Source organism: Megascapheus bottae, chromosome 7 (genome assembly GCF_031878675.1).
Source record: "Megascapheus bottae isolate mThoBot1 chromosome 7, mThoBot2.hap1, whole genome shotgun sequence".
Lineage (NCBI taxonomy): Eukaryota > Metazoa > Chordata > Mammalia > Rodentia > Geomyidae > Megascapheus > Megascapheus bottae.
In genome coordinates this window covers 57,475,868-57,501,513 of record NC_143515.1, presented here as the reverse complement: position 1 = coordinate 57,501,513, position 25,646 = coordinate 57,475,868, and the positions used below count along the sequence as shown (strand labels likewise).

At 43.4% G+C, this 25,646-nt stretch overlaps 1 protein-coding gene across 7 annotated transcripts in view; it reads left to right on the top strand.

Moving 5' to 3' along the window:
• Nucleotides 1-3,572, top strand: part of Tmem178a (transmembrane protein 178A) — an 88,973-nt gene extending 85,401 nt beyond the window's left edge. For all 7 annotated transcript variants that reach the window (XM_090337076.1, XM_090337078.1, XM_090337075.1 and 4 more), the window contains one exon: nt 2,771-3,572. In XM_090337076.1, the coding sequence (XP_090193202.1) occupies nt 2,771-3,012 (242 nt within the window). In that variant the 3' untranslated portion in view covers nt 3,013-3,572. The remainder of the gene's footprint in view (nt 1-2,770) is intronic.
• Nucleotides 3,573-25,646: the final 22,074 nt, after the last annotated feature.

The window sequence follows — 25,646 nt, the reverse complement described above, 5'->3', positions numbered from 1 at the left end:
GTGTTAATGGTTCTTCCAGCTCCCAGTGTAGCACTACAGGCTGGCCACCAAGCCCTTTACTCATGGCATTTGGAGAACACTGAAGAACTAAGCCCTAAACTCCAGGAAAGACAGATTGAAGAGTGAGAGAAGAAGCAAAAAGGATGCCAAAAAAGCTTCATGCTTTTGATCATGGTAGGCCACAGATTCTGTTAGCAGCAGGTAGATCCTGTCATCTAGTAACCTGAGTAAAGAAACCTATTCATTTGTGACCTCAGGCATTGCCATTTCTAACATTGGAGGCAGAGGGAAATTGCACCGATGAAATTCTCAGATTACATTGTTTCTTATCATTTTCTCTTCCGTAGAGATTCATAATTAATTTTACATTTTACCCAAATGGTTTTATGGTTTTATGAGGGAGGAAGGGTTCAAGTAAATCAACCTTCATAGTATAAAATCAAAGCAAGTATATACAGTATATAGTTTCTTAATACCGAGTACCAAGTTTTAATAGCATGATGAAAGTTTGACATGGTCAGGACTTCAGTAACTAAGTCCCCTCCCCAGATGGAGACACTGAAGTTGGGTAAGGTCATTGCAAGGTCATGCAATGATTGGTATTTGAGCCAAGGACTAGAATATATATTTCTTGCAGTTAGACATCAAAGGATTCTTGAAAGTGTAAGATTGAACTCAGGCTTTCACGGGTCATTGTAACTATGCTAGTTGTAAAAATGCTTCCTTTTAGGCATTCGGCTGAGAGCAGACAGCTAAATGCATCATAGAGTTGTTTTTCCCATGGATAGGACATTGTTCTATTATTTTATTTTACCTATTGGTATTCTAGAGATCATTGTTTTTCCAACTATCTTACTATTTCTAAGAGTAGCATTCTTTAAAAGAGTCTGGTATGAACATCTGTTCTTCACAGGATTTAGGAAGAGCAATGGAATATCCTTTTGTTTTTTATTAGTGATAATTCTCTTTTAAAAACACCATATCTGTAAGTACTTGTACAAGGGGTTTCAGTTCAACATATCAGTTTATGAGTACAACACATTCTGACAATGGAATATTATTTGAACATCCCATTCCTTTAAGAGAGAATTATTTCCGACTTGATCTTCCTTTTACAGAACTCAAAATGATTTATCTGTTTTGCTGCCAGAAGATAAAATTTTACTGTTTTTAGAAAAACAAAATTGCTTTGGAGTTTAAAAATGGAATTAGGCAAAGAAAAGGGATAGCAGATGATCTCAGATCAAGTATCCTTTTCATTTAGAATATTTTCTAGGTGTACATTTGGAAAAGAGATTTAGGCAGTGTGTTCCTTACATAATTTGAGTGGATACAGAATTCTAGCACTGATTGAATAGCATTAAGGTGATTTTTTTTCCCAATTAAAACCTATTCTGAATTTGTTTTTCTGTTGGTATTTTCTATCTCCAAAGCTATACTTTAACACTGGAGTGGGAAACTGCTTCCTTTAGCTTGTTTTTTAGTTTTAAAGTCTGTTTCCAATGGAGATGTCATATGTATTCCTAACAATACCAAGGCAATTATCCAGCCAATAGATGCCACCTCTGTGCTCCCCAGAGATAACCTGAGATATGATGAAGAATTGTAGAGGACTAAGAACACTATGGATATCCTGACACTTGATTAGACTACCAACTTCTGTTTTTACTACCCACTGTTACCCCAACAGCCACTCCATTTGTACCCATGCCTATCCAAGAAGAGCATTCTTAAAGGGTCATTGTAAAGTAGCAGCAGCGACATCTTTGGAACGGCTCCTTGCATTAAATACCCAGTGGTTTGTGGTGTTTGTAGTGTTCTTTTTTTTTTTTTTGCCAGTCTTGGGGCTTGAACTCAGGGCCTAAGCACTGACCTTGGGCTTTTTCCTCAAGGCTAGTGTTCAACTACTTGAGCCACAACACCATTTCCGGCTTTTCTGTGTATATGGTACAGAGGAATCGAACCTGGGTCTTCATGCATGCTAGGCAAGTACTCTACCACTAGGCCAAACTCCTGGCCCCCTGATTGTAGTGTTCTTATAGGATAATTAGATAGATAGATAGATAGATAGATAGATAGATAGATAGATAGATAGATTGATTTTATTCCAGAAAGGAAATTTGAGGTTGTATCTGTTTTTCTTCTGTTCCTCAAATTGTAATTGGAATGGTGGAAGTATATCATCTCCTCCTGGAGTAATTTTATATAAGTTGCAAATTCCTGGATTTAATTTGTATTATTTAAAAGCATGTATTCAGCCATTTTAAAAAAAATTGTTGAGGCCCTAGTATGTGCTAGACTCTGCATGTTTGTTTTAAGCAATTTAGCTACTTTGTAAAACCCCATGTAAAATATTATAAACAGAAAACTTGATAAATACAATGTTCATCAAAAAGACTTACAATTAGATAAAAATGGGCTTGGTCCAGTAATAGAGCAGAAAGAAACAATGGCTACCTTGTATTCGGTTTGAAAGATTATAGAAGGTACTGCTGCCCCTTACCAATAGTTGGAATTTTTATTAAATTGTTTTTAAGAATAAAACACAAAACCAAATCAAAACATGCATCATCACTGAAACCAGATACTTCAGGTAGGCAGAATTCCCCCGTCCATCTTTTCTCTTCTTTTGTGTCAACATTTGCCGATGCATTCAAGAATAAGTGTTTATGAATCTGGAGTGATCGCTTCACTGGTTGATCTGATTTTCACAAAGGCATGCCTGGCCAAACCATAACTGATCCTTCTCTTCTCTTTGTATTATTTATAGGGATATTTTGCACCATTTCCCTCTGCACGTATGCTGCCAGTATCTCTTACGACTTGAGCCGAGTCCCGAAGCTGATTTACAGCCTGCCCAATGATGTGGAACATGGCTACAGCTGGTCTATCTTCTGTGCCTGGTGCAGTTTAGGTTTTATTGTGGCAGCTGGAGGTCTCTGCATTGCTTACCCATTTATTAGCCGGACCAAGATTGCACATCTAAAATCCGGCAGGGACTCTACAGTATGACTGTACTCCAGGTACCTGCCTGTAGGAGGGACCCCTCCGCGAGCAAGAGGAATGGAGTTTATATCAGGATCCCAAGAGCACAATGCAGTCTCTTACATTCCAGCCTGCTGTGTGCAGCCCTTTTCTGGATGACTGACAGCAAGTCATGCAAAACCTTCCAACCTTCCTAAGGACAAACCTGATGGTGGATTCAAAGCGCTTTAATGACTGTTTCTGCTTTGACTGTGAGACGGAGAGGGAGCCGTGCCATGGGGGTATTGCTAAGGGTCAGAAAAGAGGAACTGCAATGGAAAAAAAAAAAAAAAACTTTGTATGCTTTCCATTTATTTCCGAGAGTTTGTATATAACAGTTACCTGAGAGTCATTTCTATATGCAAAAAAGGATTCATAAACAAAGTGATTATAATTTTCTTGTCATTGTACTAGGCTTGTTACGTTTCAATCCAACAGCTTTAGAACTTGTCCTGGTGTCTTGTGGTTGTCAGAGCCCAATATTTGTGTATTATTTGTGAATGTTCCTTGTTACAGGAGGGTTATTCTGTTGCCTTATTATTATTATTTTCATTTTAACTGGAAGTCTGCTCTATGTCTTTGTACTGGATTCAAAAGCATAAGAGAAACAGATTGACAGACTGTGTAAAAGTCTAATCTATGACACTATTCAGTATTGTTTAAAGCCCTCTCTCTGTTTTCAGCTTCTGTCTCTTTATGTTAAGTGGATTTCTGCATTAAATGACTTCTCCCTTGTTAATGTAGGTGTGTTTTCCTCTGTCTGTCATTGAACTATGTCAACAAGTCTCCATAGTCCTAGGACACAAGAGAATTCTGTTGTTTCAATAAGACTCTCTTTAAGCCTGATTGCTTATTTTAATTGAATTGGTCTTCTTTATTTTCTGCAGCAATCACATGCTTGCTATTGACAAAAGGTGTCAAACTTGCAAACTTGTGTGTGTGTGTGTGTGTGTGTGTGTGTGTGTGTGTGTGTGTGTGTGTTGTGGAGCTTGACCTCGGCCTGGGCGAGGTCCCTAAGCTCTTCAGCTCAAAGCTACCGCCCTACCCCTGGGCCTTGGTGTTGTCATCCCTGAGCTCTTCAGTTCAAAGCTACTTCCCTACCCTTGAGCCATAGTGCCACTTCCCATTTTCTAGTGGTTAATTGGAGATAAGAGTCTCATGGTCTGTAGGTTTTTAGTGCTCAGTGCTTGGGCTGGCTTTGAACCTTGATCCTCAGATCTCAGCCTCCTGAATAGTGAGGGTTACAGACATGAGCCACTGAGCCTAGCGCAAACTTCTTTTTAAACCTTGCTTTTTAAACTTCCTTTTCCCAGCTGCCTGCTATTTAGCTGGTGATAAGGCTGCATGGTCCCTAGCCTTGTTCTTGGCCCTTCTAGTGATTTAGCAGTTACAGTACTATGTTAGCCGCCCCCCTCCAGCCGTTGTTCCACTGTTTCATGGAGGCCCCAGGATCAGGTCTAGATTATCTGCTTCTTCCTTTTCTTTCTCTCTCTCTCTCTCTCTCTCTCTCTCTCTCTCTCTCTCTCTCTCTCTCTCTCTCTCTCTCTCTCTCTCTCTCTCTCTCTCTCTCTCTCTCTCTCTCCCTTTCTTTCTTTCTTCTTTCATAGGGCTTAAACTCTAGGCCTGAGCACTGTTCCCAAGCTCTTTAGCTCAAGGTTAATGCCACTCGAGCCACAGCACCACTTCCAATTTTCTGGTGGTTAACTGGAGATAAGTCTCAAACTCTTATGTTGGGGCTGGCTTTCACCTGTGATCCTCAGATCTCATCCTTCCGAGTAGCTAGGATTAAGGCGTGAGCTACCAGCACACAGCTTTCTTCTCTTTTTTTCCTCCTCAATTCTTTTCTTAGGCGAGGACAGGAGTCAAAAGTTAAGACTCTGCTGTTGGGGCTGGTGGCGTGGCTCAGGTGACAGACCACCTACACCACCTACCTAGTAAGTGCAAGGCCCTGAATTCAGTTCTACAGAAACATAAAACATACAAAAAGACCTTCCATTGTGTTTTGTTATTTTTTGATAGAGGGGTGGGCATCAGCTAACTTCTCAGCTTTTCACTCTTAACGTATTATCCCCTCTCTCTATGTGATCGGAGTGTAAGAAAGTTGTTCTATAAAACATAAAAGATGCCCTATCTCAAATAAGGTGCCCTTTCAGATGTTCATTTCACCAAAGGTTCTTCTGTTTCATCTTTATAAAAATGGATTTCGTATTCAGAAAAGAAAAATGATCATTAGCCCTGAGAAAACAAAGTCTGATTTCCAAGTGACAGTGGCCACCTGTGGTTACAGAAGCTGTGTGAGAGAGGTGGCAAGAGTGATGGCCACTCAAGCTGTCCCCTGTGGTTCCAGCCCTAGCTCAGGTTCATCTGAACATTCCTCACTGTCTCTCAGGCCTCTTTGATAAATCGGTCTCTCTGGATGAGATCAGAGACATATAGAAAGGAGCAATTATTTCCATTTATTACTTATGTGGGAAATTCTCAGCGCTGGAGAGCTCTTTCTTTGAAGTCTTTTAAAAAGATCCCCCTGGAAGATGTCAGGATTCTTGAACATTTATATTCCACCCACCAAAGCAGTGTCTGCATGAGTAACTTTTGAAGTTCCCCAGAAGCTTCCTAGGGGGTTGAGGTAAGAATGGAAGAAAGCTTCGAGGTTGGCAGAAGGTGGAAGGGTTCATATACCACAAAGATGTGCCCAGAAGCCAGTGGAGTTCACTTAGGATTCCAACGTGTTCTGGCAACAACTCAGCCGCCCTGCCTTCCAGCCCCGATGAGCTCAGTGCAAGGAGCCTTGTGACTGGCCAAGGCCTCTTACTTTCACTTCCTGTCCAGGAAGTATGATCTATATTGCCAGTGTTGGTGCTGCTTGCACCCCCTCCTCTATCCTGAGGTTCTCCTAGGGGCAGTGTTTCCTTCATTGGCTTGTGAATGAAGATGGAACAAAAATGGCATCATGTTGCCTTCCCTTGTTCCCCTCTGTCTCACTGTCCCACTTCTGGATCCATGCACGGAGCTACATTATATGTTTTTGTTTTTGTTTTGTTTCCAGGGTTTTGGGTGGGCAGAAAGTGAGGTGCTTGAGCTCAATGAAGTATGGGTGTGGGGTGTGAAGTGGGACAGGAAGGGGTGTTCCGGGCGGGGGAAAGGGCTGTAAGGGAGGAAGAGGGAGGCCAGAAGGAGTGACTGTGCAAACTTAAAGTGCCCAGGAACATGCCAGACACCGAAAGAAAGAAAGGAAGCAAGCAAGCAAGCTAGCAGTGAGATACACACTCCCCGAGGGTATGGGGGATCTGGAAATGCTCCAGCCCTTGGCCCAAGAGCTCTCACATTCTCTAGACTCAGGAAGCTCAGAAGGGGGCTTGGAGCGTGGCCTAATGGTAGAGTGTTTTCCTAGCGTGTAAGAAGACCCAGGTTCGATTTTTCGGTTCCACATACATAAAAAAAGCCAGAAGTGGTGCTGTGACTCAAGTGAGAGAAAAAAAAAAAGTGTTCAAGGACGTTCAAGGACAGTACCCAGGCCCCAAGTTGGAGCTCCAGGACTGGGAAAAAACAACAACAACAAAAAAACTCAGAGGGACCAAGTGTTGGAACAGAAACTTCCCAGCAGTAACTGGTTTAGAAACATTGGCATGACAGTGCCAATTTCCTCCAGTCTCTCCAGGGTTCTGAGTAGATTCAGAGAACAAACATCACGCCTATCTGCTGTATACAGGCATTGTTTACCAAAAATGACTTTACCCATAGGCTCCACATGTCCTTCTGAATAGCCCTCTCCTTTGCTTATGTGGGGACCACTGTTATCCATTTTGAGGAAATCCTACTCTCTCTTTCTTTGGACACCCAAAGGTCCTTGAGTCAAGATTTCCAGGATGGGTGAAACCTCAATAGGACATGATATCTCCTATAGAGGTCATTAAATCTTGCAACAAATAGTTTATTGAAAAACCTAATATGTGCTCAACTCTTTTCTGTACTTGGGAAACATTTGGGAAGACAGAGCCTCTTGGCTTGTGAAGCTCATGCTTCCACAAAATGCAGTAAACTACAAGTGGAAACTCTGATGTTTCCTTCCCGATGCTAAATGACTGCATGCAATCAGAACTGAAGCAGCTTAGTCAGCTATTAAAGTGTTGCTTTATGGATCACATTCTTGGTGGTTGTGTATATCTGGCTTGCCATGGGTCTCATCATTTCAATCTACATTCGCTTTTTGGAGGCGAGGGATGTCGCCTGAAGATCTCCCATTCAAAACGAGTAGAGATGGAGAGGGATCCTGAAGACTCAGGTAAATGGAGGCGCAGGAGCTAGCAGTTCTGGGAAGTTAAGGCTGGCAGGATGCTGCCTTCGGTTCTACTTAGGCTGTTTCCTCTACTGGGGACACTCTACTCCTCTGACTGGCTTTCTTGGACTTTGCATTGTGTCACACGGCTTTAACCCCTTTCCTGACCACTTACACTCCACATGCTAACTACCTGTTCATACATAGACTCCGCCCTCTTTCTTTGTCCCTAAGCCTTTGTCCAATGCCTGGTACACAGTAGGTGCTCTTAGATCCTTCTGGATTTCAGCACCACAGATAAACTCTCCTTCCCTGGACAGAACGAGACTCCCTTAACACCAATTTTAGGGAAGCCATTAGAAATAGACAGTATGATGAAGGTAAATGAAAAGTAGAATACAGCTTGGCAAGCAAGTAAGCCTCATTTAGAATAATTAAAGGGACTATTAACCCAAACTAACCCAGATCCAACTTGAAATGTATTACGAACTAAGTGCTATGGAACATTTATTTGATGGCTCAAACATTATTAAGTATGTAACCTCAATCTGGCTCTACACCTCAATTTAATCTTTCCCATTTATGTGTGGGTGTTTCAAATCTCTAATTGAGATTCTAAAAGGAATGCTTCAGAAATGATTCCCATGGAATGCAAATCGCTAGACTGACTGACCAAGAACTCTTTTAAATTGCATTTGAATTTCTCCAGGGCTCTATTCTTTGACCAGAGAGAAAGTGGATGTTCTCTCTGTGTTGCAAAACAACCATAAATGCTTGATGATGCCCAGGGCATCTTCAACCGGTTGCATCCTGTTACTATCTAGTGTATTTCCTCCTGGTATGCAGCCTATATTTTGCAAGCCTTCCAAGCAAGAATTTTAACTGTTTTAAACTATATTAGGATAAGCCTGCCTGGTGCCCTTAAAAGAAGAAAACAAATTGTTTGGCTGTACAGTAAGATACTTATCTGTTTTTCTTTCTTTTTTTTTCCCTTCCCTTCAGCATTCACTGTGAAATAGAGCCTGATGTGCATTAGGCCCGGGGCTATGTGTTGATCTCTCTTATGTTTCTAAGTAAATCTTTCTCAGAGAGGAATCAGTGGAAGATGGTTGCTCTGGCGTAGAGACAGCAAAGGGGCAGTGGTACTGGCAAAGCTGTTGAGATAGGCAGAGCCTTGCTGGCTGCCTTAGGGAGGTGGGGAATTATTCTGGCAAGAGAAAGCAAGGAAAGGGTTTGAAGAAGACCAGTGATAGGATCTGATTTTCACTTTAAGAATATCACTATTGCCACTGGGTTGATAATAAATGAGAAGAATCAAAGGAGAAGCCAATTGAGAGAGAGGATGTGACAGAAATCCAATACACAAGATAGTGGCCTAGACTTCAGAGGTGGTGATAAAGATGGAGAGGGTAGGAGAGTATGTTTTAGAAATGGCACTGACAAGACTTGCTAGTAAATTGGATGGTGAGTGGAAAGAAAGGGAAGTTTTTTTAGAGGTAGGTTATTTACTAAAAACTAGGGTTCTTATACTAAAGAATTATAAGATACTTTGGAAAGACAAAAAATAAAACACACACATGCACAACAACAACAACAACAACAAACAAAAACTAAGTTTCATGATAAACTCCATGTTATGGAAGATGGCATTTATTCTGAACCGGGTGGAACCTGAAGGTGAAAACTGTGGTTGAGAATATGATTCAATTGTCTCCATCTTCCTTCTTTGTTTATTTATTTATTTTTATTATGGGGCTTGAACTCAGCCTGGATGCTGTCCCTGAGCTCTTCATCTCAAGGCTACCACCCTACCCTTGAGCCAAGCCCCACTTCCTATTTTCTAGGGGTTAATTGGAGATAAGAGTCTCAGGTCCTTTTGTGCCTGGGCATGGCTTTGAACCTTGATCCTCAGATATCAGCCTCCTGAGTAGCTAGGATTACAGGCATCAGTTTTCCTTCTCTATCCTATCTACCCCACCTTCCTCTTTGAACTCAGCGACACACATTTGCTAAGCAGGATTTCTACCACTTGAGGCGCTAAGCCAACACTTAATTCGAGTTATTTTCGAAGTAGGGTCCCCCTATCAGTCTGGACTGTAATCCTCATATTTGTCCTTCCTCATTAGAGTATTTCAAATAGTGAAATATTGTGTCTAGCCTTTGTACTTCCACTGTCTACATTACCACACATAGCCACTGAGAAGGAGTATTTTTTTTCTCATTCCCCTCACTGGCCTCAAATGGTGATCTTCTGATCTCTGCAACACAAGCAGCAAGGATTCCAATTTGAGCCACTGTGCCTTGTTGCAATATTCCTTTCAATTCCTCTTTGCTTCTAGTTCTTCTCCTGAAACTGCCTAGGCAGAGTTGGAAATAGTTTATCAATCTGTGGTGACGGAGACCATTTGGGTTCAGGTTGATAATGGGTGAATGTCTATGAGTGAGTGCACTCTTTTAAAGCACTTTAAGAGAAGACACTGGAGTCAGTCAAATCGACTCTTAGTCTTCATTCTTGTTGGGGCAAACTGTTATAAGGAGAGAAATCAGAGAAGCCACATTTTGAAAGGATAAATCTTGGACTCTTTATTAAAAGGCCAGTGACTACATGGTAGACTCCCGTCTCAAAGACCAGCAGCCAGCATATACACTTAACACTGTTCGGAAACTGAGCCATGAAGGCCAGAGAAGAAAGAACAAAAACAATACCAACAAACCAATTCACCTCTGAGGGGAAGCTGAAGTGGGATGCCATGGTGAGGTGACTGGAGAAGAGCCAGGAGCCAGGAGACAAACAGAGATATATGTGTCATGGCATAAAGTTGCCTGAGCTGGTCTGGGCCTAAATAGGGTCAGATTAGGGGGTGGGGTCACAGGCACTGGACTGACAGGTTTTTATCCAAGTCCCCTGTCTCCAGGGATTCAGGCACCATAACCTGGGGGCAGGGGCCTTCACCTTCCCCCACCCTGAAGGCAAGATGCCAGACCCTACCATCCACTTGCCAGATGGCACTTGCCAGATGGCACTTGCCAGACCGGGTCTCCCCAAGAACCAGAGCATTCTGTATGCAATGCTTTCCTAAATGTATGACATCTGCATTTCTCTGAAGCAGAGCCCTCCCAGCAAGCATGTGCATTCAGTGAGGGGCCCCTCTCACCTCTAGGTTTTTCCATGCTGGGTACAGAACTCCCTTCACCCAGCAAGAGACACCAAGATGGTTGTAAGAAGTTACTTAGACTCCGCCTCCTCACTTCAAAACAAAAGGAGGAAAGAAAACTCTGGTTCCCAAAGTCCTTTGTAGTTTTGTTTCCTGGAATTGATGAGAGTGAGTCCCTGATTGAGAATGGACTCAGTTACCTTTTTAGGCCATCCCTTTGGCTTTTTTTTCTTGTCCCTACTTCAAGGAGAGAGAAACTGAATTCCACAGAGGTTAAGTAAGGTCCCTCATGTACAAAATGGCAGAGCTGAGATTCCAGTCTGCTTACTGCCGTCTTCCCACCTTTTGACATAGCTGCTATGGCAACTACCGAGACCCTAAGAATACATCTCCCACCTTAGCTCAGCCTGTTCTCAAAATTCTGGATAGCTAGATAAGTTTGCATCCCCTGTATTTTTTTGTTGACAGTTTCCCTGGAAGTTTTTAATCAAGCTGTTGTATTTCTAAACCAGAACACACACTGCCCTTTACTACTCAGTTAGGAATGCCAGACTTATTTTTATAAGAACATAACTTCTTACATGACTGACCTTCAAGAGACCCTGTAGTTGGTGGGAGCCTGAAGGTATGACGGCAATTTTAATTACCTTCTTGGCACTCCCCCCACAACACATTATGAAAAAGTCCCTTGTCACCATAACTTGCTCCAAGACTAATACGGAAGTATGCAGGTTCTCCTTACTTGGTCCTGTGAAAGTATCCCTGATGGCTTTTTAAAAAATTATTCAATGAAAGCAATTATTCAAAATAGGAGGCTCTATAGCCTTGTGGGTCGAGGTAGGCAGGCAGTTCAGAGGCTTAGGAATTTCAGCCATTGCTCTTGTCTGTGTGGATATCTTGATAGAGGTCAATCACCTCTGTGAATCTTATGCCTCAGCCATGGGGGGAGGCATTTTCCAGAGATGTTAGTAATGATCACACATCAGCAAAACCCAAAAACACTGAACATGACTATAAACCTTTATTTTCTTTATTGAAATTGAATATGAACTAATTTAGAAAACCATAATGTATTAATTGACATCCACAATAAAATAAAGCCATGTGACATTGAACCAAAACAGGATGCCTCTTAGGGTTTGTTAGGGGTTTTTTTTGAGGGGGGGAGGGGGATTATATAGCAAGGAAATTACTTCATTTTAAATATATATTGTTTGTGTTTTGAGATGAAGCCTCTCTGTGTAGCCCAGATTGACCTTGAACTCATGATTCTCGTTCCTCAGCCTTCTGAGTGCTGGGATGATAAGTGCGCAGCCAAATTTTCTCCTTGAGAGACTGATCACTGTGAAATGACTTAGAAAAAAGAAAACAAATGAAACTTAGAGACAACTTTGGAGGCACTGATAAGGAAAACTTGTCATAATCAGAGCTGGGTCAATCCGGCTGTTATTAGAACTAGCTCAACCTGATATTGCCAGAACTAGCTTGCAATTAATTTTGGAGAAACCGCAACTACTGGGGCAAGCCAAAACTCAAAAAGCCTGTGCTTTCTCTGAAAAGAAAACCTGGAACCCAGGTATAAAAGGGTTGTATGAACCTGGAGTTTGGCCTAGTGGTAGAGTGCTTGCCTAACCTGCACAAAGACCCTGGTTCAATTCCTGGATACCACATTACATAGAAAAGCCAGATGTGGTGCTGTGGCTCAATTGGCAGAGCTCTAGCTTGGAGAAAGAGCAAGGACAGAGCTCAGGCCCTGTGTTCAAGCCCCAAGACTGGCCAAAAAAAAAAAAAAAGAAGATTGTAATCTGGTGGGCGGGTTGGAGCTCAGACTTTCCAACTCTGAATGCCACTTTGCTTCTTCCTGGAGGATTTTCTGCAATATTTTGGTGCATTGGCAGAGGAGCAACAACTACAACTGTTCTGACTCTGTAGACCACTGATCCTGGTTCTACTTTTTCTGGGGGCTGCAAGATTTGCAGTCTCTGTGGAGAGGCATCACACTCTCAATCCCTGCTTCTGGATAAGGTAAGATCCCGGGACCCTCAGACACAGCCAGGCCATCCAGCAGGGCAGAGGAGGAGCCTGATTGCCTCCCAAGGCCCTTTCTAAGGAGAGCCTCCAGTTTAGGCCTCTTCTCTTAGAACCAATCATCAATTCAAGGCTCCTCTTTACAAAGGGCCACCAGCCAGGGCCTGTAGGGAGGAGGAAGCTGTGGTTGTATGACTGTGTGAGTGACTGTGAAATGATTGGTGGCTCCATAGCCAAAAGCTAAGGAGTCTGAGAGCGTGCTCATCTGCAGTTCCATAACAAACGATGGGACTCTGCTTGCAATCATGGATCTCAAGATTTCCTCTGAGGAAATAGGGTTGAAGGGAGGACCAGCGGTGGCCAGGGACCGCTGTCATCCCAGTTTTCCCAACCCAGCCATCAAGGCTGTGTGGACGTCTCAAAAGAAGGCCTCTCCACACCTTAGTAGGCTTGCTTTTAGCCATAACAGCAGAGTGTTTATTCATTCTGCATGCACTGCCCCTCCAAGTCTGCTCACCTTCTAGCTCCATAGAGCTGGCCATAGAAAGGAAGGTGGCTGCACAGGTCCTTACTTTGCAAGATGGCAGCCATCGAATCAGCACAATTTTTGAGGATTTGCTTTGGAGGGGCTTAAGTATATTTTAGATACTGAAGATCTTCTCCCAATCTATGGGCTTTTGGTTTTTCTTGCAAGCTGTGTCCTTTGCCATGCAATGACACCACAGTTGAATGCAATCGCATTTGTACAGCCTTGCTCTGATTTGTTGTGTTTCTGGATCTTAGGAAGTTTCAACCTGTGCCAAGGAGACCTAGTGTTTCCTCTATCCCTTCCTGTAATATTTTCAGAGTATCTGGTCTTTGATCCATTTGGAATTGACTCTGGTGCAGGGTGATATATAAGAATCTAACTTCAGACAATGGAATTCTTTGCTGCCATCAGAAAAAAATGACATTGGTCCATTCATAAGGAGATAGACTTGGAAAAAAAGTTATATCAAGCAAAGTAAGCCCGATCCAAAAAAATATAGGCTGCATGGTCTCTCTCATTTGTAACAACTAAAATATGTCTAGGATATTCTTTTTTTTTTTGCCAGTCCTGGGCTTGAGCTCAGAGCCTGAGCACTGTCCTTGGACTTTCTCAAGGCTAGAGCTCTACCACTTGAGCCTCAGCCCCACTTCCGGCTTTTTTCTATGTATGTGGTACCGAGGAATCGAACCTGGGTCTTCATGCATGCTAGGCAAACACTTTAACCACTAGGCCAAACTCCCGGCCCTATGTCTAGGATATTCTTAGCAGAGGGTCACAGTAGCTCAGTAACAATGTGCATACGACCATCTAATATGATTATTGAACTCCAAGAAATGAAAACAAGAGGTTTTTCAGGTATATTGTTTGTAGTTATTTCTCTTTCTTTCGTTCATTCTTTCTTTTCCTCCCCTCCTTTTTGGTTTATTCCCTGTTGTCACTGTTTTTGATCTCTGTACACTTTCTGTACCCTTTGTCTTGTTTAGAAGTTTTGGAAAAGGGGAGGGGAAACACAGAAAAGGTGTGACAAAGGATGAACCAGTGCAACAGTGATGTTCACTACATACTATGTTGGACAAGAACTTGACAACTTGGGTAGGGGTAGGGGAGTCAGGAGGGGAAGTGGGAGAAAGTGAGCGAGAGGGTAACACTGCTCAAAAAGAAATGGACTCATTACCTTATTTATGTAACCATACCCACTGTAGTCACCTTTACAACAAAAATTTTAAAAATAGGTATTTTCAAAAAGATAATGCTCTCTATATAAATTAGATATGTGAGATATATTAGATAAATACATGAGATATATATATATGAGATACTTGAGTTATAGATGAGATTTATGAGATACAACATATATATCTTATATATATAGATAGGTCTGATATGTGTGTGTGTGTGTGTATGAGATAAGTATGACAGGGAGAGAGCATAAAAGAGAAGAATAAGGAAAAACCTGCCATTATGAGAACTAGCTCAGCCTGATATTTTCAGAACCAGCTTTCAAGTAATTTTTAAGAAGCTATAGGGATAAATCAAACTGCAAAATGCTCGTGTTCTGCCTGAAACTAAAATCCAGAATCTGAGTGTGAATGGATGTAAATCCAAGTCCTCCATCTTTGCCAGTTTCTGCTTGAGTCTTCCCAGCAGTACAGGGAGACGGAAGACATCATTCCTGTTGACATGAGGGACAAGAACACTAACTAAGCTGTCAGCCCATTGCTAGCAGAAGGCCACATTCCCCACAAACATTCAGCTGAATTTTGAGGTGGACACATCTGTGTAGCTGTCTTCTTACAACCTGCAGATGCAACATCAACCTCTGCTTTCTATGCCTCTGCTATGTGACTACACTAAATCGCTGTCATGTCGACATGTTTTTCAAATAAAATGGACTTGGGAATTGAAACCAAACCAACTGTGAAAGGTAATCTGGGGAGATAGCACAAGTGATTAATGCTGTATTGGCTCAAAGGACGAGCCAGTTCTTAAGTGAGGAATTCTTCACATAAAGTATCAGTTCAAAGAGTGTTCACAGCAGCAGGGATTGGTTTTCCAGAGAAATGAAGTGAGGGTATGGGAAAAACGAGAATGAGCTGGGGGAGGGGGCCTTGGGGCCATGCAGAGGGACCCCATGAACCTCTCTCTTCTATGAACCTCACCAAAAACCAAAACCAGTTACAATCATGTGAGCTACCAGTTACCTAAGTAAGGATGTAATGGGTTAAGATGAGACTTAGTACATATATATCTATCTATATATATATAGATAGATATATATGTATATATTTATAGCAATCAGATTGGGGCTGCACTACGCCTACATAATCATGAAAGGTGTCACAGAAAATGTCAAGCTTCTCCCCAGGAATGACTGCGCAGCTGGCTCAGTGCTGCACGAGTCCATGCATTCCAATGTCTCAGAAGGAAAAGGGAAAAAGAAGTCTTCCTTCAGGCAAGAAATTTTTTGGTCTTTTTACCTACGTGATGTTGGAAAGCATGAATTTGGTCAAAGGGAAACTTGGTTTCGCATTGTAGATCTGGCTGGGTCTGTTCACTGTCCTAGCAATTGGCTCTGAAAAGTTAACTCAGAGAAGGGGTGGGGGTGGGGACTTGGTAGGCTTGGAGCAAAAGCTCCAAGTTGTGCTGGAAGAAGAAAGGAGGAAGTAAATGAAGCAGCACAGGCAAGGTTGTTCCTGACCTTGTACTCACTGTCTCTGCTTCTCAAGGTTATATCGTTCATTATTCAGAAGCTCCACATAGGATTTGAGACCCAAGGTCTTTCATGGTTGCATTGAGAAGGAGCCCCAGCAACAAAATGGTTGGAAAGAGGGACATTTTAATGAAATGGAACAGTGATACAGGGGGAGGGCTGTCTTAGACTGAATAACTAGATGTGTTCACTTGCTCATTCATTCCTGGGGTCATCCACCCATTCATTCGGGCCATTCATCTATCAAATCTACCTGAGTGGTGGTATGTGTCAATGAGTGATTTAGGTGCAGAGTAAACAATGAACAAATCAAAGTAACAACAATTTAAAAACAACAACAACCTTGGCTTAGTGGTTTAATTTTCCCTGCTTTCCATACAAGTGTTCAAGAGTCCAGTTCTGGGCATGTGGGACTGCTGGGCAAAATCCTCAGGGAATCAGCACACTCTTCTGTGCTGAGATCAATCGCAAACAGTGCAGAGACATTAAGGGGAGGGATCACTAAAGGGCACCTAAAAGGGTGACAAGAAGGGGCAGAAATGATGGGGTAAATGAGAGAGGAGGCGGGAAGAGGAAGCCTAGAGGAACTACTCTTTATTTGTTCCAATTTTGAGAGGCAGTTACTGCTGAAAGAACTTGATGAAGATGACAATATTAAATGATTGTGGCATTCAGATGGCAAAATTACACTGCAACTCTCTTGAACATAATCAATTCATGGAATTTCACCAAGAGAAAAAAAAAAGCTGAGCTCTTCATGTTCTGAAGCATGTTTTCAATTCTCTTTAATCTTCTCTTAAATGGAGTCTGTTCATCTTTTCACGTTAAGGTTTTTAGAGTCAATTCTGCCTTCCCACTTCCAAAGGTTGGAGATAGGTCTTTTTTTTTCCCCTCGACATAGTTTCTAAAGGGTCTTTTTGCCTCCCTGACCAGAATTCTCACAACAGCATTTCAGGTAGGGCTAGTTTACCAAGGTGCATTCTGAGCTCAGATCCTGACAAAACAGGTCCTTGGTGAATGCCTAAGAGCTGAGTGAATGGAGGAGCAAATGAAAGACTGAATATGGGATTTGAAAGGGCTCCATTTAGTTTGGGAAAATACAAGCATGCATGGAAATACTCACTTGACATTTCTTAATTAGCAGGATTTCTCTGACAAAACTTTGTATCTCATCTATTTTAATCCAAAGATTTTCTTGTATGAGCCCCTAAAGAGCCATATTATTTCATATCCAAGTGAGCGGTTTCTCTTGAACCTTAATTTATTTCAAATCTCTCGTGAAGATTCTGCTTTTCAGGTTACGTAGGAAATCACTGTCTCTGCTGACAGCTGTCTCTTCTGAATGATTCCTTGATTCAGTCTTTTCAGATTCACAGACATTTATTTCTTTGCTTCTAACAAAATGCAGTTTAATTTATTTTAAGAAACATTAATTGCTCTTTCGTGTCACATAGTGATCAGTCTTGTTCTGGAGGCGAAAAAAATAGCTAGTGAATACTCTAAAAGATAGCCTCAAGTTTTGGGAAAAACCTTTCTAGCTGTGTGAATCTTGCTATTGAAGATATTTGGGCAGAAGCTATAATGCCATTATTCTAAGTACACAGGACTCATCTGCACTGCTATCTCTTGAGATTGACACAGCTGTCCTTCAAGTCAATGAAGAAACATTGTTCTACCTGCCATTTGTGCATCTGTGAATAGTACAAAGATACCCTAAAGCCAGACTCTGATGACTCATGCCTCTAAACCTAGCTACTCAAGAGGCCGAGACCTGAGGATTGCAGTACAAAGCCAGCCTGGGCAGAAAAGTCCATTTAAACATAAAACAAAGAAGTGAAGCTGTTGTTCAAATGGCAGAGCACTTTGTCGAACAAAAAAGCTAAGGGGCAGAACCTAGGTTCAGAGTTTAAGCCACAGTACCTGCATACAAAAAGACATGCATCCCAGCCAGGCGCAGTGGCTTACACCTAGCTACTCAGGAGGCTGAGATCTGAGGATCAAGGTTTAAAGCCAGCCCGGGCACTAAAGAACCCTTATCTCCAATTAACCTCTAGAAAATGGAAAGAGGGGCTTGGCTCAAGGGTATGGTGGTAGCCTTGAACCGAAGAGCTCAGGGATAGCGTCCAGGCTGAGTTCAAGCCCCATGACCCCCCCACCCCCACACACACAAAGACATTCATCCCAGACATTTTTTTTTCTCTTACATATACAACTAAAGCTAGGGCATATGATAAAAAAAAGTCTTTGAGAGCCTAGAGCATTAAAAGTGAGAAATAGCTTGGTGCTGGTGGCCTACACCTATAATCCTAGCTTTTTAGGAGCCTGAGATCTGAGGACCACAGTTTGAAACCAGGCTGGGGAGAAAAGTCTGAGACTCTTATCTTCAATTAGCCTCCAAAAGCCAGGAGTAGAGCTGTAGCTTTTACAAGAGCATTATTCTTGAGCAAAAATGCTCAGGGGTGGGGTGGGGTGGGGTGAGGGGATGAGAATTTGGCCTAGTGGTAGAGTGCTTGCCTAGTGTGCACAAAGACCCAGGTTCGATTCCTTGATATCACATACATAGAAAAAGAAAAAAAAAGCCAGAAGTGGTGAGGTGCTGTGGCTCAAGTGGTGGAGCTCTAGCCTTGAGAAAACCCAAGCACAGTGTTCAGGCCCTAAGCCCAAGCCCAAGACTGGCAAAAAATAAAATAAAATAAATGCTCAGGGGTCACCATACAGGCCTTGAATTCAAGTCCCAGGATGAACAGAGGCATGTGCAGGGCACACACACACACACACACACACACACACACACACACACACGATAAGCAAAGAATTGATAGAGAAAATGGTACCTGGAAGACATGATTAAAACCTGCCAGCTACCCCGTTGAGAGGTGACACACAACAGTGCCTACAGGACAGGAGTGAGTCCCAGGGCGACCCGGGGCAGATAAGAGGGCTCCCAACTCCCACCAACACAATCCACTGTGGGTAGCTTAGCAGGAAGGGAATTTATTTCCTAATACTGGAGGATTCTTTCACTGTACAGCTTGTATCACGGGTGCTAGGCTGCAAACGCCTCCCTCTGCTCCTGCTGCAGAGCTGGGGGCTTACTTTAGGCCTCTCCCTTCTACCTGTTGAGAGAATTAGAACATCTTATGGGTTCTCAAAGACCCTAGGCCATTCTAGTTTCCCAGGCACAAGGAAACTGCCTTTTCCAGAGACAACTCCTGTGATTAGTTGGAAATTCAGACCCAAACTTCCTGGCACCAAGAAGCTTAGCTATTTCCCTATCCATCCCTCCCCCCCAAAAAAACAAAAACAAAAACAAAACAACTCCATTAACATTGCTGCCTTTAAGAAAGGAGGTGCCTGGTTGGCGTGGGGGTGGTAGAGGTGGTGGTGTTTAAGGTTGTATGTATTTTTTGTTGTACAATGTAACTGTTCTATGAGATGATGAGGAGATCAAGGAAAGGTGTGGAGTATGTCCTGACCCCTGTGCAGTAGGTGACAGTACAGAAAGCTCCCACCTGGAACAGGAGACATAGCAACTTATAAACCAGACAGCCCAGATGCTCTAGTGGTAAGATGTGGAAGTTATCACAAGAGAATTAGGAGAGCTATGGTGGCCAGGTGCCTCTCTCAGCTCCAGTCATATTCTGACTGTGGGAGAAACAGGGCCATCTGTTGACTACTGGTTTATAGGACCCTGGCTGGAACAGTAACTGAGCCGTCAGCAGGCCACCCCACTGCGCCATGGGCCTTCTGTTTCAGATGATGGAATACATAACAAGAAATCCAAAGTGTCTTATTTCACCCACATCCCTGTAAGACAGGCTCTTTGGTGAGAAGTGGTGCATGAAAATAAATGATAATAAGGCAACTTGGTAAAGTTCACAGAAAGGGCTGATAGCATGTTTATTCCAGTGAAGACAAACTATGGCCTTCTCCATGAGAGAGAAGAGCCTCAGATAATTCTCTTCCTAAGTGTAATATTCTAAAGTCTCAGGGTTGGTCATTATCTTTAAAAGTGAATTAGCAGTGCCAGGTGCTGGTGTCTCACACCTGTAATCCTACTAGCTACTCAGGAGGCTGCGATCTGACGATTGCAGTTTGAAGCCAGCCCAGGAAGGAAAGTCCCTGTCAGACTTTTCTCTCCAATTAACCACTCAAAAACTGGAAGTGGAGCTGTGGCTCAAAATGGTAGAGCGCTAGCCTTGAGTAGAAGAGCCCAGGGACAGTGCCGAGGCCCAGAGTTCAAGCCCCACAACTGACAAAAATGTTTATGAGCAGTGGCAGAGGCCACATCAACCTTGATGAGAAGTCATTGCTGGTCCAGTGACTTGTCACCTTCCATGAACAGACAGAAAGACATCCTGGGGCTAATCCCATGAGACACAGACATCTCCCAAACTGGTGAGTGACTCAAGATGCGGCTTTATCTTCCCCAGGCCTTCTCGTGTTATACCCAAGTCATCCTGAGGATGTCCCCCTCAGGCCCCTGTCCTTCAAGGCTACCTTGGTGGATGGCTCCAAACTCTGCCCTTGAGAGGAAACCTCTCCCACTGTCATCCTGAGTGGGACGGGAATGTTCCAACAGTGAAATTCCTGCAGCTACCAGCAAAACTAGCTGTGTGTGGGTGTGGTGCCACACACCTGACACCTCAGCCACTCAGGCAGTAAGACCATGAGTTCTAGATCAACCTGGGTTCCACAGGGAGTGTGAGGCCAGCCCAGCCTGCATAGTAATAGCCTGTCTCCCAAACTGAAACCAAATGAGAATTCACTGGTTTGCAGTCATCTGAAAGCCAGCTTGACCTATCCGCCATCCCCTGTTGAACCAGGCCTGGGAAATTCCTTGGGAGACCGTAACTATGAGGGAGGAGTGGCAGAGGCACTTGGCCAGGGTAAAATGCCAACTCCTCCCTCCCCCAGGCCCTGGCACCATCAGCCACATGGAGCTTGATGCTAATGCACACGACTTCCACCTGATGAGCACGCACTGCTGACCTGGGCTTTGTGGGTCGAATGATTCCCCATTTCAAGATGGGCAATCTAGGTTACACAGTCTTGAAGCCAAACCTCAGTAGCAAACCAAGAGTTACTTCTCAAAGGAGAGTCATTCTATGGAGAATGGCCTTGCTCTAACAGCTAAGTGGCAGCTGTGGCTCCACTGTCCAGATTTGTCACCGGCTCCACACAGCATCCAGGTCTGCCTCATGGGCTCTGAGCATTGCTAGGTGGCCTGAGTCGTCGTGCATGGATGGAGAGCTGCTGACAGTGAGTGCAGCCTGGGCCTGCTGGTGAGTCCTCCCTCATCCAGACCCCACTGACAATAAACGAGTCAGAATGGCAGCCCCAAAGGTGACATGGACTGCTGGCAGGTGTCAAAAGGTTCATTAAGCAGCTGTACTCTTATTGCTGGCACGAATGTCTGCAGCTCTTACCATGACATAGTGTGGCTTCTGTTTTAAGTAAGAAGGAGAGAATGGAAGGAGTGTGACGTTCACCCTTCCAGGCATTGACCGCTTCCCTCATGGATTTTGTGATGGCTGAGGAGCTATTCTAACTACAGACTCAGGAACAGGGGACATTACTGTTTCATTGAAAAGCAGAAGCCATCAGAACTTCCAGTCTACCACTACCACAGCCACGCAGCAGCTGCTCCCACTCACAGTCTGTTCTACTTGTGTCCTGCAACGGGCACGAGCTCCCAAGATGATTGCTAAGCCAGCGGTGACATCACCGAGTGCAGAAATGGGGTTGCTTCCCAAGTGACTTCTTCCCCCTAGCATAGTAACATCTTGTGTCACCAGATAAGACCACAAATAGAATGGGTTAGGTACATGTGCAAGAGCAGAGGACTTTACATTAGTGCCACTGTGGTATGCTGCTCCAGTTTTGCCATAGGGTCTGCCTTGCAAATGCCTACTTTAGCTTCAGTTCCATCACAGTGCCCTTGCCCCTTCTCTGGGAATGGTGAGGTTCTTTATTTCTTAGGAATCTACTTATCGTATCTATCTATAGATAGGAAGATAGATGATAGAAAGTAGATGATAATTTACCTTCAGTTTAAATTGTGGTTTGTGCTGGGAACATTCTCTACCATTCAAATCACTAAAGCCAGTTTTGGCTGATTTTCTAGATGTGGTCTTTAACTATTTGTCTGGGACCACCAGCCTCGAACTGCAACCATGTAACCTACGCCTTCCTTGTGGCTTGGATTGAAAGCATTAGTCACTCTATTCAGCTTGCTTGTGGAGATGAAGATCTTGCTAACCTTTTGCTTGGGCTGGCCTTAGTCCATGACTCCTGCTCTCTGTCTCCTGAGTAGTTAGGATTAGAAAGGGTGAAGCTACCACACATAGCCCTGGTATGTCCTTTAAAATGTGCGTGTGTGTAGATGTATATCCATGTATTTTTTTTTTTTCTTTTGGAGACTCATGATGTTGCTGACCTCGAACTCTTGGACTCAAGCAATCCTTCCTTACTTGCTGAAATACCTGAGACTATAGAAACATACCATCATACTCTGTGTTGTGCTAATATCTTTATTACTATTTTTGCTAGTGCTCAGGCAACAGAGTTGGAGAAATTTGAGATGGTATGCCTAACTTTATATTTTTTTGAGTATAGATTTTTGAGAATGAAAAGAAAAAAGATCCTACTGTAGCTCTCACATCTGTATGCTGCCTTTTCACCCATAACCACAGATACATTACTCATGCTGCTTGCCAAAGCCCTGTCCTCCACTTGCGGAGTGAATTCCACCTCTGTCTCAAGGACACTGCTGCACCATTTCCCCTTTTCATAGGTTGTTCCTTTCTCCTAGAACGTTCTTGTCAACAGTTTATATCTAGGGTATTTAGATCTATATCTAGACAATAAACATTTCTTTTTTTTTTTTTTTGCCAGTCCTTGGACTTTCTCAAGGATAGAGCTCTACCACTTGAGCCTCAGCACCACTTCCAGCTTTTATTTTCTATGTATGTGGTACCGAGGAATCGAACCCGGGTCTTCATGCATGCTAGGCAAGCACTTTAACCACTAGGCCAAACTCCCAGCCCAATAAACATTTCTTTCCTCAGTTAAATAAATCATTCTGGTTCCACACTCCCACCAACCTGCCACCCCATTTTGTGCTCCCCTTATTCTACAAAACAGCTCATTTCCTATTTTCTCCCTAAGCTCATTGCAGTCTGCTTTTGTTCCCATTCTGTCACCAAAGCTCCCACTGTCTTAAGCCACTAATGAGCTCCCGGCAAATCTGATGGTCAGTTTCTCTTCCTTTTCCTTGGTGGTCATTCAGTGTGTTTGTTTATAAGGCTTCCAGGCAATGGCTGTGTTGGTTTTCTTCCTTTGAGCTCACTAAGTGCTCTATCTTGATCTGCCTTTCGGATTTCTCCTCTCCCTCAACCTCTTAGTGTTGGAGGAATTCAGGGTTGAGCCCTGGTCTTCTGTTCTTCCTACATTTCATCTCTGGTAATGCCATCCAGTTTCACGCCATCTAAATTCAACTATCTAATATAAAGCTCCAGAGGTGACCATTTTTCTTCAACTGCAAACTCACATTCAATTGCCTACTTGACATCTCCACTTTGTTTAATACACACTTCAAAATTAGCAAGTCTAAAACTGTCTAGTGAGCAAGTCTAAACTAGATTCGTTAGGTTAGACTGTCGACTACACAAGAGGAAAATAAGAGCGTCTAGACGAGAAGTCTAAAATTGGATTCTGATATTCCCCAAATCTTCTCCCACCCCGCTCACCAGCAGCCTGTGTCTTTCAGTTAAAGGAAATTCTGTGGTTCCAGGGGTGAGGCCACAAGTTCTGCTATCACTAGTCGCCTCTCCATCCATCGCACCAAGGATGGAACATCTTGTTCTACTTTCAAAATGGATCCAGATTCCACGTGCCTCCGTCACAGTTAATACTGACATCCCCGGGCGAGCCAGCATTTTCTCTCAGTTGAATTACTGCTAAAGAAGGCAAAACCAACAAAAACTTCCCAGCTAGGTCTGGGAGTTTGGCCTAGTTGTAGAGTGCTTACCTAGCATGCACGAAGACCCGGGTTTGATTCCTCGGTACCACATACATAGAAAAAAAGCTGGAAGTGGTGCTGAGGCTCAAGTGGTAGAGCTCTAGCCTTGAGAAAGTCCAAGGACAGTGCTCAGGCCCTGAGCTCAAGCCCAGAACTGCCAAAAAAACAAAAACAAAAACAAAAACAAAAAAAACTTCCCAGCTAGTCAGGTGTGGTGGTGCATGCCTAGAATCCCAGCGCTCAGGAAGCTGAAGCAGCAGGAGGATTTGGAGTTCCTGATTTGGGAAAACCCCCAACCAACAAGCTAGCATTGAATTCCCAGGTGATTCCCACCATTTCCTCCCTGAAATTAATCTGTCATACAAGAGTTCAGGTGATCCTTCCTATTAGATTTGGTCACCTGTTCAAAGCTCCTTGGGTGGTTCTGAGTAAAAGTCAGTCATCACAGGAACTTGAAGATGAACCCCCTTTAACCTGTCACCTATGCCCTCTTCAACCTGCTCACACACTGCCTCCTCCCTCACCCTGGCTTTTCTCAAACACTTCAGGTACTCTTTGCTGCAAGGCCTTTGATCTGGCTGTCCCTACTGCCTGGAACATTCGAGTATGTCCTATACACAATTGCTGACATCTTACATTCCTAATGAGGCCCAATCTATTTAAAGATGTACACAATCCATTTAAAGATGTCTGTCTCTGTCCTCTGAAACCACATTCCAGCTATTTCTCCTGCTCACACCCACAGTTGCACCCAGACATTGTTTCTCTCTCCCTATTAGGTGTTCAGTTCAAAGGGAGAAAAGGATCTTTCTTTTCTGTGACTGAGGTGCTTGAGTGCTTAGTCTGTGGCCTTCACATGCTGCTTCACGGCTCCTCACTCAATGAACTCATCTTCCTTATTGAGAGAAGTCCACCAGTCATGTCTTACCTGCAAGCTCCACATCCAGCATCCACTGCTACCCCCCAACCCCCCCACCCCAACACACTTGAGTGCTACAGAGGGGGACATGTGTTCAAAGCTTTAGCAGGGCACAGAGTTAAAGAGTGAGTATCGGAAATCCATTCCCTCCCTAAGTTTCTGAGTTTCTTCCTCTATGAAGTTCTGGCACTCAGCTTTTGGCAGTGTATGTAACTACTGAGTCCAGGTTTCTGTTGTCAACAGGGCCAGTGATTTGCCCTGGCATAGCCAATCCAGGACTAAACACATCTGTTTGGACGAAAGTCACATCCATCTTTCTCTGATGGGACATCATGCATCTTCGTCTTGCCTAGGATTTTGTCTTATCAGCAAGCAATGCTCGCCAGTCTCTGGATTTTTGCTGCACATGCTTGGTGCTCCCAGCTCAGCCTACTAGGCTCTGACTCTAGTTACTCTTCCAGAAGCAATGAGGCACAAAAGCAGGGAGAAAGCCAGCATCCCCTTGCAAGAGAAGCAAGACTCCCTGCCAGCCTTTCACGACAGCCTCATCAGTGAGGATGCACACGAAGCTGAATGGGTTTGGGTTATCTGAGTGGCCTGTCTCCACCTCAGTTCTCAGGGCCCTGCTTTCCTAATAAGGCACTGTTTTCCACCTTTAAGACCAAGTTGGACTGTGAATTCAGTTAATAAAATTCACTACCTCACAAGATCAAACTCAAAAAATATTTCTTTTCCCCCCCCAGTACTAAGATTTGAACACAGGGCTTTTATGTGTACTAAGCACATGCTCTTCCAGTCTTGACTTTGCTGGTTACTTTTCAGACAGGGTCTCATCTATAATCTAATACCTGGTAGCTAGCTAGGATAAGGGGTGCATGTCCCTGCATCCAACTCTTCATCAACAAGGGGAGTTGTGAACTTACTACCGCCAGGGCTAGCTTGTTAATCAGAAGAACCTTAACTTTTCAAGGAACTAGGATTA